The 18,927-nt window shown below is 41.2% G+C and overlaps 1 protein-coding gene across 4 annotated transcripts in view; it reads right to left on the bottom strand.

Moving 5' to 3' along the window:
* The window catches only part of KDM1A (lysine demethylase 1A), a 43,687-nt gene extending 25,835 nt beyond the window's left edge, over positions 1–17,852 (bottom strand). For 3 of the 4 annotated variants that reach the window (XM_051637998.1, XM_051638001.1, XM_051638000.1), the window contains exons 1-7: positions 17,530–17,852; positions 14,428–14,593; positions 9,441–9,500; positions 5,646–5,779; positions 3,291–3,369; positions 1,623–1,715; positions 787–893 (exon numbers count right to left, since the gene is read on the bottom strand). In XM_051637998.1, the coding sequence (XP_051493958.1) occupies positions 787–893; positions 1,623–1,715; positions 3,291–3,369; positions 5,646–5,779; positions 9,441–9,500; positions 14,428–14,593; positions 17,530–17,814 (924 nt within the window). In that variant the 5' untranslated portion in view covers positions 17,815–17,852. The remainder of the gene's footprint in view (positions 1–786; positions 894–1,622; positions 1,716–3,290; positions 3,370–5,645; positions 5,780–9,440; positions 9,501–14,427; positions 14,594–17,529) is intronic. The other variant, XM_051637999.1, reaches the window with a different exon arrangement.
* Positions 17,853–18,927: the final 1,075 nt, after the last annotated feature.

Genomic DNA, 18,927 nt, shown 5'->3' with positions numbered 1-18,927 from the left:
GTGGTAACTACCTAAATGAAGTGCCTGAAACATTACTCTTGTAAAAAACTTAAACCAGATTATTTTAATCTCTGCTACAAATGTGTAAGAAGCAAATATACTAAGAAAATTAAGTCAGCAAGTAAAACATAAAATCAATTCCAATTTAATAGGTCAAGGGATTTATTTATTTTAAAATAGGATCAAGCTGTTCTCAATTAATCAGATTATATGAAAAAACTTCCACTTTAAAAAAAAAAGAGTTTCCACTTAGGGCTGGATAGGAAAGAATACCTTATTACTGGAAGATCAATCAGCCAGTTCATGGAACACAAAATGTAGCTCTCTGTAACTTTAAAGCCTATGTTAAGTACACAGTAATAAACAATAAATTAATGTAGGCTTAAAAGGTGCAAGAAAAAAAATCTGCCTGACACTGCACGGTAATTCCAAACAATTATTCTATTTAATGGGCAAGTTTTTGACATACAGACTTGCATTCTGCTTTCCAGTGAAAAATCCGTTTCTAACGGAAGGAGATTCCAGCCTGTTACTCCTGTAAGCATGTGACACTGGCACCTCACTATGCAGTCCACCCCTGAGAAAGCACTGGCCAACTGCCCGTGAGAGCAGAATCACTTGTTTACCAGCAAGACAAGTCCAGTACTTAATAATACATTCCCACTGCCTCTATACCCAAGCTTACAGAGCTTGGGCATGCTGCTGGGATCCTGACCCTAATGCCAGTACTGAGTGTGGTTACTGGTTAATTTCCCAGCTAGAAGAAAATACCACAGACATTCATACCCTGGCTTCCAGGACTGTGACATCCATCCCAAAGCTCTGCAACTGGCGAGCTGCTGCCAATCCAGAGACTCCAGAACCAATAATGATCACCTTTCCAGTCTTCTTGGCTAAAGAAAGGGAAAAATAAGGTACAGGCTCTTTATGTGCATTACTAAGCAGTTGTGTTCAAGTTGCATTTAAGAGATACCAAGAACAAAAAGAAGCTTCCTTCTCATTGGTAGTTCAGACAGAACAAACTATTTAACAAAACAAGAGCCACAAAAAGAAAATTGAGGTAATTATGTACATCATAAAGTAACAGTAAAACTTCATGTTTTTTCTTAATGAGACAGGTACAGGATAAATACACCAGTACTGCAGCTGTGACAAGGACAAAAACAGGAGCAAAAATACTTCTGAAGGACAACTGTTTAAAGAAACTGACTCTTTTTAATCACACTGGCACAAAGTATCAGTTTTATTTCTTTCTGCCCCAGAAGAATAAAACCTAAGATGGACAGACAAGTTCAGCAGTTGTAACTTTCAAGTATCATATAAGCACATAACACGTGTTGGTCTTTTGTTATTCAAATGAGAAAAAAGAATAACTCATTAAACAGTGACAGCCACCAAATTATCTACAGAAGATTTGCAAACATTTTCCCTCTTGAAGTTATTTACTTAAACACACAGCTTTGCCAGGCCAAAATAAAAAAACATTAACATCTACAGTCAGATGGCATTCTGGTTCTTTTCTCAGTATTGCAAGCCTACAAGAAGCACTCCAAAATTTACCCTAACAAATTAGCGAACAAGAAAGCGAAACTGCAATTAGAAACAATTTTCAAGTTTCTTACTTGGAAGGGGCTTCACTCTTTTGTAGATACCAAAGTTGATTAGACCATGACGCTCCAAGTAGCTGTGCACTCTGTGGACAAGCACCGTATCACCTAAAAAGGGTGATGTTTTAAGATTATTCTGCAGCACATACGTACTGAAAACATACTCACAAGCAAACGTATCACAGCAGCAACCCAGCAAAGTCACACTAAACACATCCCCTTCGGCATCCCCAGCCGCCCTACTGAAGAATCCATTTCCTTCAAGAAGGCCAATGTTGTCTTCTGTCCTCCACACAAGGTGTTTTCATGCTATTCTGCAGTTTGGAATGCTACCTGAGAAGCTCTACAGGACATGAAATGCTTCTGTTTGTTTAGTGCAGATGAACACCTTATCTCAGATTGACTGCAGAACTCTGGAGATCTTGCACAGAACTGTACTGCCATTTGCCAGTATTAAGCAAACCTGTTACCGCAGGACTGAATTCTCACTTGTATTTTTAGAATCATAGAACATGCTGAGTCGGAAGGGACCCATCAGGATCAAGTCCAACTCCTGACCCTGTGTAGGGCACCCCAAGAATCACCCCATGTACCTGAGAGCATCATCCAAAGGCTTCCTGAACGCAGGCAGGTTGGTGCTGTGACCACTGCCCCGGGGAGTTTGTTTCAGTGCTCAACCACTCTCTGAGTGAAAAATCTTTTCCTGATATCCAACCTAAACCTCTCCTGATGCAGCTTCCTGCCATTTCCCCCAGTCCTGTCACTGGTCACAGCAGTGAAGAGATCAGGGCCTGCCCCATCTCTTCCCCTGGTGAGGAACCACAGACTGCAATGAGGTCACCCCTCAGCCTCCTCTTCTCCAGGCTGAACAATCAAAGTGACCTCAGCATCCCATCCAGACACCTCCCCATCCTCGTGGTTCTCCTCTGAACACTCTCCAATAGCTTGATGTCCTTTTTGTGATGCCCAACCCAGCAGGCAGTGCTCCAGGTGAGGCTGCACCAGAGCAGAGTGGGACAATCCCCTCCCTGGACCCGTTGGCAACGCTCTGCTCAATGCACACCAGGACAGGGCTGGCCCTCCTGGTGCCAGGGCACACTGCTGCCTCATCTGCAGTTTTCATAAACACAATAACTCAGTAGTTTGCAATACTTCACGGTGTGTCCACATTAAATTCAGAATTATCTTCTTCTTTCTTTGTGGCTTCCCTACACTCTTTTTTCAGTTGGCTGAGATCTTTTTTGAGAAGAATGGAAAGGCCTACATTTGCAAGCAGCAACTTCTTGTTCTTTTACTGCCTTCTTTCACCATGGCCCATCCATTCAAGTCCTACGCAACTTGTCAATGCTTCCCAGAAATCTTATCATTAAGACCATCTCACAGCTGCATATCACCATGAAGCACTAAAAGCTGCATGTGAATTCGTTTGCAGGTAGGCTGCTTTAACAACATATCTTTTTACCAGCTTTTTGGAATGCTCCTAAGGATATATTTCTTTACCAGACAAATGAACTCTAACAATCCTGAAACATGAGCTTTGTGCATGAGTGCCCATGGAGCTCCACTAACAAGGACCCATCTGAAGTCCTCTCTTAATTCTGAGAAACTCTTCCCCAACCAAAACTAGAAAAGAAAAGCAATGACACAAGCATTATGGCTTTGGTAGTAGAAGACTTGACTTACTATTATAAGGTGCCTCTAATTGTTGGATAGTGGCCTCAAATGTCAACTGAATCTTCGGGTTATCCAACCAGAGCTGCAGCTGTATTTAAACAAAGAGTAATTCACATTATATTAAGCAATACAAAAGAGTTCTTTTCCATGTGTCTGTTTGTTACCAAATACTGTTAGCAGACAAAAGCCCTCTAAGGAGCTGGATGTCAGCAGTGCTATCCAAGCCACACTGAACTTCACCTTCCAGTGTTGAGATGTAATTGATTTTAACTTCCTACACCATTTCAGGTAAGTGGAAATGCATCAAGCTAGCAATCTCCTCATCACTCCTACAATAAAACACACACTGGAAGAACAAAAGCTACAAAATGGAAGTGCCAGAATGTCCTCCTTCCACCTGCTTGGCAAGTGTGGTATGTGTGATGTTTTAATTGGGACTGCAACATTAGCCAGCCTTTTGGGCATCAAATTAGCCACTATTTTTGGAAAATCTATGGAAGTACTTGTCATCTTATGAAGTCTATTTATCTCACACTTTTAATAATCCATGATTAATGCTACCATGGACTACACTGGCCATGTATACACAAAAAAGAACATTTGGAAGTCAGTCCCAGCTCAAAACTCGAGCAGGAAGAGCTGCCTGTGAAATATTAATTAGGTCACATAATGCTAGGAAAAAAAAAAGAGCCACAGAATAATAGAATTTCAACTGTTTTCATAGAATGGTTAGTTGGAAGGGACCTTAAAGATCATCGAGTTCCAACCCCCCTGCATGGGCAGGGACACCTCCCACTAGATCAGGCTGCTCAGAGCTCCATCCAACCTGGCTTTAACTGGCTTCAACTGTTTTCCCAAGGTAACACCTCCTTCCTTAACAACAGTTAATAGATCTAGGTCATCCATCTCTACACCATTTTACACTCCTGAATTAGTAATTTATTTGGGTATTTCTCTAAAATTGCACTATTTCACAGCTCCGCAAAGATACAAAATTAAAGTGGAAATCATACAAGTATAATGAATAGGAAAAATTAAGAAAGAATTACCATATAATTTGGGAGGTTACTTGAGGTCAATTTCATCTTTAGCAAAGTCCATTCTATTTGTTTCCCAAGTATTTAACGGTATTCCTTCTGAAAATTTCCACGTGTGGAACTAACCATTTGGTAGTACTACATACCATAATACTAAGATTCTGCTCTCAGCTGGAAGAATGCAAAGCCCATGATCTGTATTTTAATATATATATCTCTATGTTTGCATACAATTACTTCCATTATTCACATTAGCTTACTTTTAAATTAATTTACTCTATTTTATCACACAGTATAAGAGTCTTCATCTTTTGTAGTCCTCATTTTACTTCCCAAAGTAATTTAGTATGAGCAGCAAATTACCACTTCTTTACAAGCTCTGACTTTCAGACTATGGATACACAAGACAGTGCCTGCTTTAAAAGACTTTAAAGGCTTTAAACCACAACTGCCCTGCACAGGAATTTAGCATGAGATTTTACTGTTTCATGGCAGGTTTTTTCATTGGTTGGTTAGGGGTTTGTTGGTAGAGCGCATTAAGTGCATCTCCTTTGTTCACTTTCTGATGAACTTTGAAGAACTCAGATGGGCTGTAAAGGGTAACTGTCCTTTATAAAAGCTACTGTCATCCTTCCAAAATACGTTTTTACTTACCAGGTGATTCATTCAATTCTTTATTCCATTTGTTACTTGAAATATCACTCTCTAGTGAATTATTTAAATATTGCCTCTTCTTTCTATACTTTAAATTTCATGCAAGTTTTGAATTGGGCAAAAATGCTACAAACATGCAACAGCAGAGTTTCCTTTATTCAGTTTTACAAATTCTTTTATGAAATCAAAGCTAGCACAGTAACTATTTTCTTCTTAGAATAAACCACTTGCCTGGCTTGATGATTCAGTATTACAACAAACGAATGCTAACCAAAGTAGAAAAAAAAGCTGAGGGGTTTGCCTTGTTTGAAGCAACAATGTATTTGACTGAATATTTAAGCTGAGATCAAGTACTAGGACATTCATACCAGCTTTCTGTTTATTTTCTTTTTAACAGCTGTATTAACTGAATCATGTAGTTTTGATAGCTGTTTTGGATAGTGTAAATATACTAAACATTCTTTATGTTGCCTCCCAGCATTGCCTCCATCAAAACACGGATAACAGCTTTCTTAGCAACTTACATGATAGGATGTCAGAAATGAAACTGCACCACCTCAAAAACAAACCAACTAAATATTTACCAACTGTTAGACTCAGTAACTGTCAAAGTCTTTGCAAGGTACACAAATGCACTACCCTTCTTTCATCAATACTTTCACAATAAACTTACTGTTCGGTTCCTGATGTACAGAAACACCTTCTGAGTCTGCTGTGGCCCACTGATTATATCAGGGAAGCAGGCAGCTTCTTGAGATGTCATGCGGTCATGTGGAAGTCTACTCTGGAAAGCTGCACCCTCCACACCTACAACAAAAAGACAAGTTGTCTAGAGGCACTGCAAAAGGAACTGCTAAGGAAGTATTTTTACACTACCCTTCCTAGCCAGTGCACCTAGCCTTGAAGTTCTATGGTGACCAGTTTCATGTCATACTTTCAATTAGTCCTTTCTGCAAGACATGTAGGTTCCCAAGTCAACAGCTCTTTGAATTACAGGGATCATCTAGGGTTAATGAAAAAGCTCTCCTACAGGGGAAAAAACAAAACAGCAAAAAAACCTTGAAAAGTAAAGGGGCAAGAGCACATATCAGTGTAACATATGTAATATTTTATATAACAAAGATACAAAATATAGTATCAATAAATCACAACTGGTTTAGATGCTGTCCCTCATTATGGTTTCCAGTTTCTACCAGAATATGAAAAACATTTTGGATCCTGCTCAAGGTAAGAGATCTGTAAGATAGAAGCACAATGCCTACAGTTCTCTCTCACCTGCTTTTCTAGGTTCAGTTTACAATGAACTCCTCAAGTTACAGGAATCCACCTTGACCTCTCCTTTTGTATATTTTATATATCCATAACAGGTAGTGCAATGAAATACAATCCTATCTAGACTTTTACGGTGTACTCTCCAAGTACAGTTTACACTCAGCCACTACAGATTTCTGACTTTTCCTTTTAAATGTTCCACATATAAAAGACTAATTTGAACACATACAGGCGACGTGCTCTCTATGGAAAGACTTAATTCATAATGGCTTCTATCAAATCAAACTCTGGCAATGAAATAATAATACAGTCATGTAGCCTACATTCCTCAACCTAATTTGAATGTTATACTATATACACAGTTACACTTTTATACAAAGTTACATGCATAAAAGTTATTATAAATTTGATATATCAAGTTACAAGTGAAGACACAGCCACATAAAGTGCTATAGCACAAGTAGAGTGCAGAAGGAGAATCCTGCAGGCACATTGAACATAATGAAGCACTCAGATATGAAATACAGCAAGAACAAAATAAATCTTCTATGCCCTACAAAATGACTCAAGATCAGACAGACAGAGAAGAGAACATTCAGTCTAGAAAGATAAGCCAATACATTCCACAGGGGAAAAAATAATAATGGAATAAGTTTAAGATAATTCACTGAAACTAGAATAGTTCAAAAGATTTTAATAAATACCAAAGAAAATGTAAGCTTGCAGAGTGTTACACAAACGAAAGCCACTGTGAAAGTCTGAAGCAGAGGGACACATGTCACTGTACTGGGGACAAGAATTGTTTTCTTTCAATTCTGGTGCAACCACACACACCTTTAACTTCCAAGTATTTTTACATCCCAAAGATGGAGAAAAAAATGTGAGGAAACAGTTGTGACTCTAACAAAACTCATTCACAAGCCAAGATTAGAAGAACTAACTGCATGCTGACTCAAGGTAAAGAAAACTGTCTATAATAATTTACAGGAATTTTACAACATGAGGAAATTAGGAACAGAAGATACAGAGCACTGCAAGAAAGTAAAACGAAATTAACAATAGGAAAAGTTTACACACCTTCAACACTTCTTGACACTAGTATTCAGCTAAGGAATATAAACCTGAGCTCTTCTAGAGCTTCAGCTTCTCTAATTGTAAACATCCCCCAGCCCTTTTGTTGTCCTCCAGTTTAACACTGGACCAGCTGTGAAAACATCTACACGTGAATGTAGAATGAGCTCCAAAAACTGCATGTAAATCAACTCAAAAAACCAATTATCTTGATTAATATTTGGTACTTGATTAATATTAACAAATATTAATTAAGGTTCTAGATCATCAAGTTATCAAAAAGCTCAGCTCAATCAAAAAACTGGCCATTTTCAGAGAATGGTCAGTTAAAGATTTGTAATGCTGAACCTGTCTACCTCTCCCACGCTTATGCTAAAATGAGTGAGCCTTCTCCAGGCATTTGCTAAAAAGTGTGGACTGTCAGGCAGTGTTCACTTGCCAGGAAACTCAGATATGCAGGTTGAAGGTAACTCACCGCTTTCTTGAAAAGCTTTGTGATTTATTTCTTCAAAATTGAGAAGACAGAGAGCTGACACTCCTAACAGCCTTGGAAAGAATTACTGGGTTGTTTTTTTTTAAGGCTACATGTCTTCTATCATAATACCTGAACTTTGAAACTAACAGCTCTGGATGAGCACTGGGATTTAGGAAAAAAAACCCAAAAAACCCAAACACAACAGGGTTCGACAGAAGAATTTAGAAAAAGCCAACTTATTATTAGCTATGAATATAAAGATACTGTTTTATTTGGCCCTACCACCAGAAGATCTTGTACAAACAAAATGTCCTTGAACTGACTTTTGTAACTACACAGCTCCAAGTTAATCAGCTTTAGGCTGATTAAATCATCCCCATCCCACACCCTTACTGCTTGTGTTTCATCAAAGCAACACGTAAAAGTGAGTACCAGTTTAGAACTACACATGGTTTCCTTGGGGCAGACAGCTCTTTAAGGACTGGTATGGTTCAGCCTAGACTGGATTCTTATCTTTTCACACACACACTTGCCACTTCCTGACATTCAGCATCAGCAACTAATATGCTGTCTTCTTCACCACAGAAGAAATCTTGAGGGATGCTGCTCACTTAAAAGACTTACTGAAATATCTGCAGATAAAAAAACACTCTAAAGGAAAGTTATTTGGCTGCTGAATCACAAAAATGCTAAAGCATACTCTCAGCATATATCTAAAATGCAAAACATGCAGAACTTCCAAGTAGCCAATGCCAGCCAAAAAATGAGATAGGTAATACATCCCTAGGGCCATGATGTATAATAGACGGAAATTCTGTGCAAGTGTTAAGATCCAAAACATATAACTATGCTCCTTTTTTCAGAACAGCAAGGACGCACTCCCTCATATGAGTATCTTCAAGTTGTATGTGCTTTAAAAAGAGCAACTTGTAGGTACAGATTAGGTTCTGGAGCCTTTGACTCCTTTGCTGAAAACTCTAATCCTCAGTCCTCAAGTGAGAATAAAAGTGGCAGAGTTGGAGGAAGATTTTCAGTAGCACTTAAGCAGTACTTAAGAGTACAGACACCAATTTTGTGAATTAAACAGTAAATGAATACTGCAAGCATCAGGTCCAATGGCAAATGCCATTCCAAATCCAGTCTACTGAGCAGCAGACTATGAATCTCCCCAACAGATAAATCTCCTGGGCTACCCATTGATACACAGCTGAAACAAACCCTTTCAAAAGAAAAAAAAAACCCCACACAAAAACAAAGGAGCAAAAAGGTACTCCATGCTATGTTCCTTCACCAAATTAGAAAAAAAGGTCTACCGTGCTGAAGCCCAGGGCTTTCTGTGTCATTCTAAGTGGTAGAAACTGGCTAGGTAAGAGCTATCTTTTTGTATGTTTGGACTCCTCTAAACACAGAGAGGAGTGGAGGGATGAGAGATCGGCCTGAGGCATTTCAACATAAGTCAGTGTCCTTTCCCACAGCTGGAATAGCCCTCAACTGAAACTTGAAAATACTCCTCACTTTTTTAACAGGTGGGTAAACAACTCCTGTACCTCTTGCTAAATTCTGGACAGCCACACCCATGCGCACTTACAAGCATCAACCCTAACTGGCGGCTCTTGCTACTATGTGGCAAGCATCAAACGCCACCCTCACCTGATGCTTGGCCGTCTCCATACCCTCCAGAATTGTCGTCTTGAAGTCCTCCTGCTTGCCCTGTGGAAGGAAAGAGGAGAACTCAGGGACCTTACTCCATAAGTTAAACCATACTGGACAAAAGGCCCGGCAGTTGGCGTTTTAGGTATTAAATTTCACCAACTAACTAAACCAATTTTCTGAGAATCCCATCTTCTGGAATCTAGGTTCAGGGCACCAAACTCTGTGATATTCTGAAGTGTTATCCATGTTACTGGAATGCTTTACATCAGCCTTTAAAGGAAATCTCATAGTGCACAATACGTAGCATTCCTGATGCCTAAATACTTAAGATCAACTTTAACGGCTAAGATTTGAATACTAATATATTTCTTACTGCCAAGATCAGGTGGATGGATAGTATCAGATACTATGGATACCATCAGATTCTATGGATCTCAAACCATAAGAAATGTATAATCTTGCCCTTGATACTCCCTAGTCTCCCCATATGCAAAGGGATAGTTTGAAACAGTCTGAAAAGCCACTTATTTTCAAGAGTTTCCCACAGAGCCTATTATTCTCCCCCCCCGCTCCCCCCCATAAATCCTTCCTTTAAGCATGAGAACAGAACATTTTTTGGAAATGCTCAGCCACTTACTTTGGCTTCAGCACCCTTAATACACCAACAATGTTCTAACACACTAAGATCACCTTTGAAGACAAGTACACGTCAAGACCATTGATCAGTAACGTGATCAATACCAAGCACTGTAGGTCTTTCAATGTATCCAGGGCTGGAACCACAAGGAAAGGCAAAGAATTAATCTGAAGGATCTGAAGAAGTCTCAAAATTACTTTATCCTGCATTTAATTCCTAAATAGCAGCTTTGAGAGGACTACAACACAACCAGGAAAAGTGCCTTTCTAGAAGAGAGTCAAGTACAGCTCTGATGTCTGCAGGAACAAAGTTAGTACAGGTCACCTCACATAGATCTTCAGAGGAGATGATAGCTCCAAGTCTAGCTCCTAAAGGATATTCTTCTACAGTCAGATGTTTGCCTTAAGTCTTGTCACCTCCAGAGTGTGGGAAGCTATGGGACAATACAGAGATGGTACAGTCCCGTACCAAGACTCCTTCACACCAAGAGCTTCAATAACCAGCAAATTGAGTGTTCTCTGAAGTCCAAACAAGCTACCTCAGAAACAAACTGCTGAGGTCAAGTTAGCAAATGAAACAGTCACCTCCTAAAGCACAACTACATAAGGTGTTATCTCCAAACACGCAAAAATAAGGTTTAACCTGAGGCTGAACACACAATTGTTAAGATTACATTTCAGAGTTTGGAATTATTGGGTGGACAACTTTACCACAATGTAATTCGAGGCTCTAACTTAGAAGAATTTCATCTGAACAAATTTAACCCCTATAGCAAGACACAAAGTAAATAAAATGTTTTCATACTTCAATAACCTGGATTAACATCTGGAATGCTGTAACTTTACACATCTACAGATGTGAAACAAGACAGACATTTTCACTTGGTTACAGCAGAGAAGCAGTACCTTCACATAATCAGTATAACAGCAGGGAAGTTCAGAAACTCACAAGAGAGGCCATGACAAATCATGGCATTTTGAGAGACCTCAGAAATCCCAAAGTCAGGATTCTATGAACTAATGCATATGTGACAGCAAAAGAGAAACACTAATTTCATCTACACTGTTACATACTTCATTTTGATGGGAACATTGTAAGAACTGCTTCCATGCTGGGAGAGACTCACACAACTCTAACATTAATATTTACACTCCAGCATAAGCCATTAATTTGCAGGAAAAGTTCCATTTGTGCCTTCAGTATATCAAGAAATCTAAAAGATACTGACATCAGCCTGTGGCAATTCACTGTCCCTGAGTCAGCACTGGAAGTGAGTAGAGGGGACAGAAATGCTTCTGGTTTACTCACAAAAAGAAATCAGTATTTTCCTCTCCTGTTAATACCAGTTAAACCATTTTCAATGTTAGGTCAAAAAAAGAAAAAAGAAAAAAAAAAGCGCATCACTATTACCACTTGCTTGGACACAATTCTGAACTCTCCCCAGAGCACAGATGTGCAAAAAACAAGGCCTGCTAGTGCAGATCTCCTCTCTTGGCCTGTAAGGAAGTCATGTTCCAGCCGCAAAGGAGCAAAGCAGCAAGCAAACTGTTGGTACATGTGAACATCACATTATTACAGCTGCCCACAACTGGTGCTGAAAGGCTCAATGCAACAGAAGAACAGACCATGAGCTGTACTACAAACAGGAAGGTCTACAAAGGAGTCCACTTAATACGATCATCTACTGCCTACAAATAAAGAATAGCAGCATACGATGACCACTGAGTAGTGACATTTAATTAGGAAAACAGACAAGTCAGATGAAAGAGACAGGGCATCACTAAATTTGACAATTCACTTGACGTTAATCAGGATCATATTCAGTCTCAAACTTACTTGGAAAACAGAAGCCAGAAACGTATGATTACCACAAAGTTAGAATACTAACAAAACTAAAAAGACAGGACCTGGTGAAGAAAATCTTCAGGAAGCTATAAAAACAATAATCCAATTTGGTGAGGGCAAACAAAAAGGATCTTCAGAGGAGAAAAACAAAAACAGCAAGCTCCTTAATTTCTAAAAGGGTACTGGCAAACAAGCACACAAATGTCATTCAGCATTGAATGTTGAGTTTGGAAGCTTTCTGATACCAAATAATATTTCTCAAATAAAAAAAAAGGAGAGATACTTTAAGGAAATTGTATTAATAATACTGTTCCACCTTTAAAAATTGTTCTGCAGTAATATGCAGTCAATCTTGCAAACCTAGACTATAGCAATCTGCATAGCCTAAACTTCTGGAATTCCCCACAGCCGAACACATTAACAGAACCTACCCCAAAGACCAAGTATTTCACTGTCACGTAAGTGTGATACTTAACCTCCTTATACTGTAAACTGTCTGACAGGACAGTGTAATGAAATACCATCTACTGTCACTGTTACATTTTGAAGTGTGCACAATTAGGCTTTTCAACACAAAAGGTCATAACCTATAACATGGCAGCTTTACACCTCTGCTGCATTACCTGCATTTCTGCAGGTTTTAAACATAAAAGGAAACTATTACGGTCTGCAATGAGACAAAATTAACATTAACACACAAACTAACTTTTTATAGTTAGTTCATTTTTCAATATGCAATCCTGTTCTAGTATTGCTGCCCTATTTAATATTTCTTACATTTCTTACATTTTTGCTTCAAAATGATAGAGAGAGAAGACCTCAGTTATCAACAGTGCTTCAATACACAGCAGACTCCTTGCCTCTTCCTGCTAATGGTTGTTTGAATTAAAAGTTTCAATGCCTTTTAACAGCCAGCATAAGATGGTCTGATGTTCTTGATGTCCGCATTAATAAAGACAGAGATCCTCTAATGTATATAATTTCAGAAGCCTTTAAAAATACAGCAAGACTAGCTATGGAATGACAACTGAAAATCTGTCATCTTCCACCTTCACTGCTTCATGCCTAGCACAGATTTTCTAGGAATGGAGAAAGGATATGATGACATGAATTCTTTTTTCTAGGCAGTTAGATAGAACCTGTTTTAAAATTGGTTGTATTTAGATGACTAAATATAGTGCTTGCAGAATAACTGCTTAACAGACTGTTGTGTTTATAGAACAGCATGAGTACATCACTGCCTATCTTACACATTTCTTCCTTCATGGGATAAAACACTGTACTTAACTGACTGTGCCTCACACTTTTTCAGTAATCTTTCTTAGGGGCACAAAACGGCATCTAAGAAATATCAAAAAGAGGTCTCAAGGATGAAACCCAAAGTCTAAGGTAAACTAAGTAGTAAACTTAAGTTACTTGCTTAATTGCACCCATTACAAGTCCATTTTCGATAAATCAGCTACAAACAGGGGGCAGGGAAGATTTTTGCAATTGCAAATATTTCAGTCAAGTGTATGAGCTGCAGTATTCCTGTATCAAATCAAGAGTCAACAGCCACAACTAAAGAGATACTAGAGGGGCAAATCCTAAGAGATAAAACACAACTATGGCTTTTAATATATTTTCTGAAACTGAAGTATCCCCAAACTGACATCAGTACTGTTATCTACATTCTCAGATCTGCCAGCCAAACAGAAGCCAATTAAGAGCAGTAGAACTGAACACTAACAATTATTCACATCAGTGATGAATCAGCAAAAGCCTGACTACTAGATTTTGGCTATTGTCTAAAACCAACTAGCACACAATACATCTCATGAAAACTCTCTGACAGCTGAACTCTGCAACAGCATGATTGTGTAAATAGCAGTGATACACCAACACCAGACCTAAGAGTGGCAGCTGTATACACAGCAGAGGTAAAGAATGGACAGGGTACTGCTAATCTTGTCATTTTCAAAAGCTGGTTCCTGAACAAAGAACCTTCCAATGTAAAAGTGAAGCTGTCCAACTCTGCCAAAGGTAATGAGGAAAAGCACTGAGGTTTAAGCAACCAGTCCAACCAAGACTTCAGTTTACAGTCATAGTTTACAGCCACAGGAATCATTGTAGATTAAATCTGTTCTCCTTCATAGCAACTCCCCTAAATCTAACCTCTTTTCTCTCAGAGGAACAAGTGAATGTCGGTACCTGAGCAGGTGTGGCAGCTAAGTGCCAAAGAGGCTATTCTGATCAGTAAGTTTCCAAAGACGAGACAATTAGGATCACAAGAATCTAGTATGAGAGGCTTGGGTTAGTTTGGAATTAGATGGTGCATATTTCCATCTTTATCAGGCTACTATTCTGCATTTTTGCCCTCCTTCCACATATGGGGCCATCAAAGAAAACACTCCAGAACAATAATTCAAAACCAGATCAAAGTCAGATGCAGCATTCACAATGCTGCACTGGACCCTGATATTAAACAGGTAAGTGGTGTCAGAAGAGAAGGTCTCTACTCACCAGATGGCTCCTCTGGCTCACTTTCATTCTCTTCTTCTGCAGGAACTGGTGGAGGTGGCGGTGGTAGTTTTTTCTCTTTCTCAGCTTTAGCATTTCTCTCTTCTTCAGAGTAATACTCATCTTCTGACAGGTTTGCAAGACTCTCATCCATCTCTCTATACTCCACCTGTAAAAACAGAACAGAGAATGAACAAACTGAAGAGGTCTTTCAATCTCACTACTAAAACAAACATTGCAAGCAACAAGACTGCATCCAGCTCAAAGTAAGTGGCCTGAGTTACCTTGTCCAGAGTCTTATCCCAGCTATCATGTTATAAAATTATCCAACAGCTTAACAAGGTGCATGTGTTTTCACCTCTGCTAAAAAAGGTCTTCAGCACCCAACTGTCCAACAGTAGAAACTTTCTACTCATATCAAGCCCAGTTTATGTGTATTTGTTATTATCACCCTTTAACCCCTCTAGTTTTCTTTTTTTCACCTCCCTGTTAAACTTGGGGAATATCAAATTGCCTCTGCATCCAGTCACAGAATCACAGAGTGGTTGGAGTTGGAAGGCACCTCTGAAGATCACCTAGCCCAATCAGCCTGCTAGAGGAGAATCACCTACAGTAGATCACAGAGAACACAACCGGATGAGTTTGGAATGTCTCCAGAGAAGGAGACTCCACACTCTCTCTGGGCAGCTGGTTCTGGTTCCCTACCCTCAGAGTAAAGAAGTTTTTCTTTACATTTACCTTGAACTTTCTGTGCTCTGGTATGTTCCTGTTGCCCCAGTCATTTGTTCCAACAGTAAACTAAGTGACAAACATGGGTGACCAGAACTGTACACAAGAATTCCTGAATAAAACCCACTCATGTCCTGTACAGGGACATATGTTGCACAGACAGTCTCCTGATTCCTTGGAAATCTTGCCCTGGTACAGAGGATCACATTTGCCTCCTCTCCCAGATGGTCACACTACTGACTCAACACAACACCAAAAATAAGAAATCTTTATTGCCATGTATCTTTGTTCTGTTCTCTGGTAAAAATAAATAATATTACCAGTTAAAAATACTCACTCCAACATAAAGAAACACGGAAACACCAAGAAATAACCTAGAAGGGATGCATCTCTTACTGTTTATTAAACCAAGGGTCTTTTTCTAAAATAAGAAAGCTTTGTATGCTATTATTGAAATTCCCTACCTGTTGGAAAAGAAAAAAGCACTTCTCACAATATGCAGCCATGGGAAAAAAAAAAAAAAAAAAAAAAAAGCAGCTAGTGGACCTCTAACATTCTACAGGTCAGATTCTGCCATGGGATGGCAAAAACAACTGCATTTCCCACCAAAAGAATGACAAGTCTTTCACAGTCAAAGTTTGGTCTTTTAGGAAGGGCAATAATGGTCACGATTCAAATTAGCACTGGGAAGCCTGAGTATAGGAAAGCCTAAGTTCAGTAAAACAATAAGATGCTCCACGATATGCTTTTTTCAAATATTTACATTATTTCCCATCCATAACATTCAGTTTTTCTCACTGTTCGGTAATGCTGCACCACCAGGATCTTTTGTGAACTCTGACACAAGCTACAATTAACTCACATCATACTTAGAAGATCACAGGTATTTGAAACCAACACAAACTAGCCCTGCCCTAAGGCCCTCTGAACAATCCCATCCTCCCTGAGCTCACACAACGTTCAGAGAACAAACAAGTCCAATAAAAACCTAAACTTTTTCCTAGGTTTATTCTTAACCTGGATACGCTCCCCAACTGAGCTCACACCAGAAACATTTGCAGTAAGGTGAACTCATGCTGAAGCCATCGTCAGGATGTGCTGTGCTAAGAGAGATTAATACTCTTAACAAATGGGTATTACCAATGCAGAGAAACATCACTGAAATACAACCCACACAGTGCATTAACTCGTATTTCTTAACAAGCTACTGTAAAGCAAGAGAAACCCAGGTATGCTGCCTCTGAAGATCACAGAATAGTTGGGCTGGAAGGCACTTTTAAAGCCAATCCCCGTGCCATGGGCAGGTATGCCTTTTGCTAGGCCAAGTTGCTCCAAGCCCCATCCAACTTGGCCTTGAACATTTCCAGGGACAGGGCAGCCACAGCTTCTTTGGTCAACCTGTTCCACTGTCCCACCATCCTCATTGTTAAAAATTTCTTCCTTATGTCCAATCTACATCTATCCTCCTTCATTTTAAAAGATGCACCAAACTGATCTTCTCAACAGTTTCTATTTGGAAGGTACAGGCCCAGCTATCACATCACTTATGAGCTCTGAAGAGCAAGACATTCAGTATCACAGCTTCAGTTCTCATCAAAGTAGTATCAGCTTCCACATCAAACACACACAGCTAAGATCTCCAAGGTCTTCAGCAACCAGGTTTTCAAGACAAAGTTTCTTAAAAAAAAAATAATAACATCCTCAAATATTCAGAATAACACAGGAGAATAACATACCACAGGCCCAAATTACTGGAAGCTGTTTTATGGCCTTTAGATTTCATTGCACAATCTCACCCTTAACACAGCATTGGCTCAGGTCTCCAACACCAACTAAGGGATAGTGAAGAACAGTGGATGAAGTGTGGCTATCACCTTTATAATCCTGCAACACCAGCATCATCCCAGCCTCAAAAGAAGCTGCATCCATAAACCCCTAGTAGCAACATAAATATGCTCATGAAAATCTAAGTTAATAAGAACTCTGATACAATGCTAGAGTGTTTATACTTTTACTGCTTGATATCTGACCAGGAAGCCCTACAGAATTCTAGCGACAGTTGCAGGCTGCTTTCCTTTGTGAAAGTGCACGAGTCCTCCCCACACCTTATGAAAGTGAGCTGTAACCAGACGAGACCTTACACCGCATGAGCTTCCCGCACGCCTGCATGTCCGCCCGGGAGGCCTCGCTCCGGGGCAGCCCCCGCATTCCCGACCCCATGGCCGCCCAGGGAGGCCCGGCCACGCCAGGCCCGCTCGGCCCAGCGCCCGCCCCCCCCGGGCCGCGGCCCAAGCACGTCCCGCCCGCGGCGCCCGCCAAACCCCGCACTCCGGCCGCGCTCCGGGCCGGGCCCGCAGCCCCAGCGCCCCCACCTACTTTGGCCCGCTTGCGGCGGCTGGTCCTGCGGCCCTCGGGGGTCTCGGCGATGCCCGTGGTTTCGGCGCCGGGCGCAGGGGCAGCTCCGGCCGCCGCCGGCTCAGACAGGCTGCCCGGGGGGGAGGCCCGCGGCGGCTCCTTCTTGCGGGGGGTGCGCTCCGCGGCGCCGCCGCCCTCGGCAGAGGAGCCCAGGGCCCCCGCGGCGGCGGGAGGAGGCACCGGCGCCTCAGGGCCGCCCTCGCCGCCCGCCGCCGCCTCCGCGGCCTTCTTGCCCCCCGACAGCATCGCCCCGGCCCGCCGCACAAAGGAGGCCGCGGCACCTCCTGACGTCACCTCCTGTAACGTCACCCCTCCTGACGTCACCTCCTCTGACGTCACACCCGCGCGCCACCTCCTGCTGCCGGGGCCGCCCCCAGCCCGGGGGGCAGGGACCCCCCGGACCGGCCCCGGCGGAGGCCGCGGGAGCTGCCGCGGTCCCTGCCGCCCCGGCTGTTCTGCAGGTGCAGCGGCTGCCTTGAGTTCACAGGTGAATTTCATCCCGGGCAAACCCTGCGCGGCAGAGCTCCTTGCCGGGTGTGTCCCGCGCGCCTTCCAAGCGCAGCCTTTAGATCATTTTACCAAGCTGAGCCAATGAACGTCAACTCACTCTCACACCATCAAACTGACCTCTGCATGCATCTCTTCCAGTTTCCTTGCCTACACGTGTAGTCCAGTGTCCTGCTTTGAGCCAGGATGAACAACTTTCTTTTTACTGATTATTTTTTTCCCTCAGTGAGCTCTTTTAACTAGCAGTAAGTTTTCCAGCCAGTGCAGCGGTAACACTGGAGTGTTTGTGTTACTGACAAGACTCCAAGGTCCCGTCTTTACTCTGCCGGCTCAGGGGCTACCAGGAGATCTCTGACCCCCCCCCGTAGGAGGCTGAGTTAGACAGACAGCAAAACTGGCCAGAGATCTTCCATTCCATAGAGCTACGTGAGCTCAGAGGAAGGTCAGAGATCACAAGACAACTTCCTGCTTCTCCCCTTCTGTTCTATCCATGGATGTAGTCCTCCCTAGATTTAATGCTTTCACAGGAACTATTATTTCTTTCATTATCCTATGTTATTCTCCTTTAGTTTGTGTTTAGCCAAATTTCTGAAATAGCCACAGAATTAATTTTTGAGTGTAAGTTTCACCCACGGGGCGAGACAAATGGTTTTCCTACAGCACACTTAACATGTTCTCCATAGGTTTACAAGAGCCAGCTTCTCAAACTCAAAACTTTAGACTTTTATCTACTCTTCTGAATGGACAGATTCAAGTTAATCCTTTCATTTTTAAGGGTCATTATTAAATGCAGTTAACATGACAAACACATGCTCTCCATATTTGTAAAACTGTCTCCTAAGTCCATATATA

Source organism: Apus apus, chromosome 21 (assembly GCF_020740795.1).
Source record: "Apus apus isolate bApuApu2 chromosome 21, bApuApu2.pri.cur, whole genome shotgun sequence".
In the NCBI taxonomy this organism is placed as follows: domain Eukaryota; kingdom Metazoa; phylum Chordata; class Aves; order Apodiformes; family Apodidae; genus Apus; species Apus apus.
The sequence above is the reverse complement of the archived record's forward strand: the minus strand, read 5'-3'. Positions and strand labels throughout refer to the sequence as shown.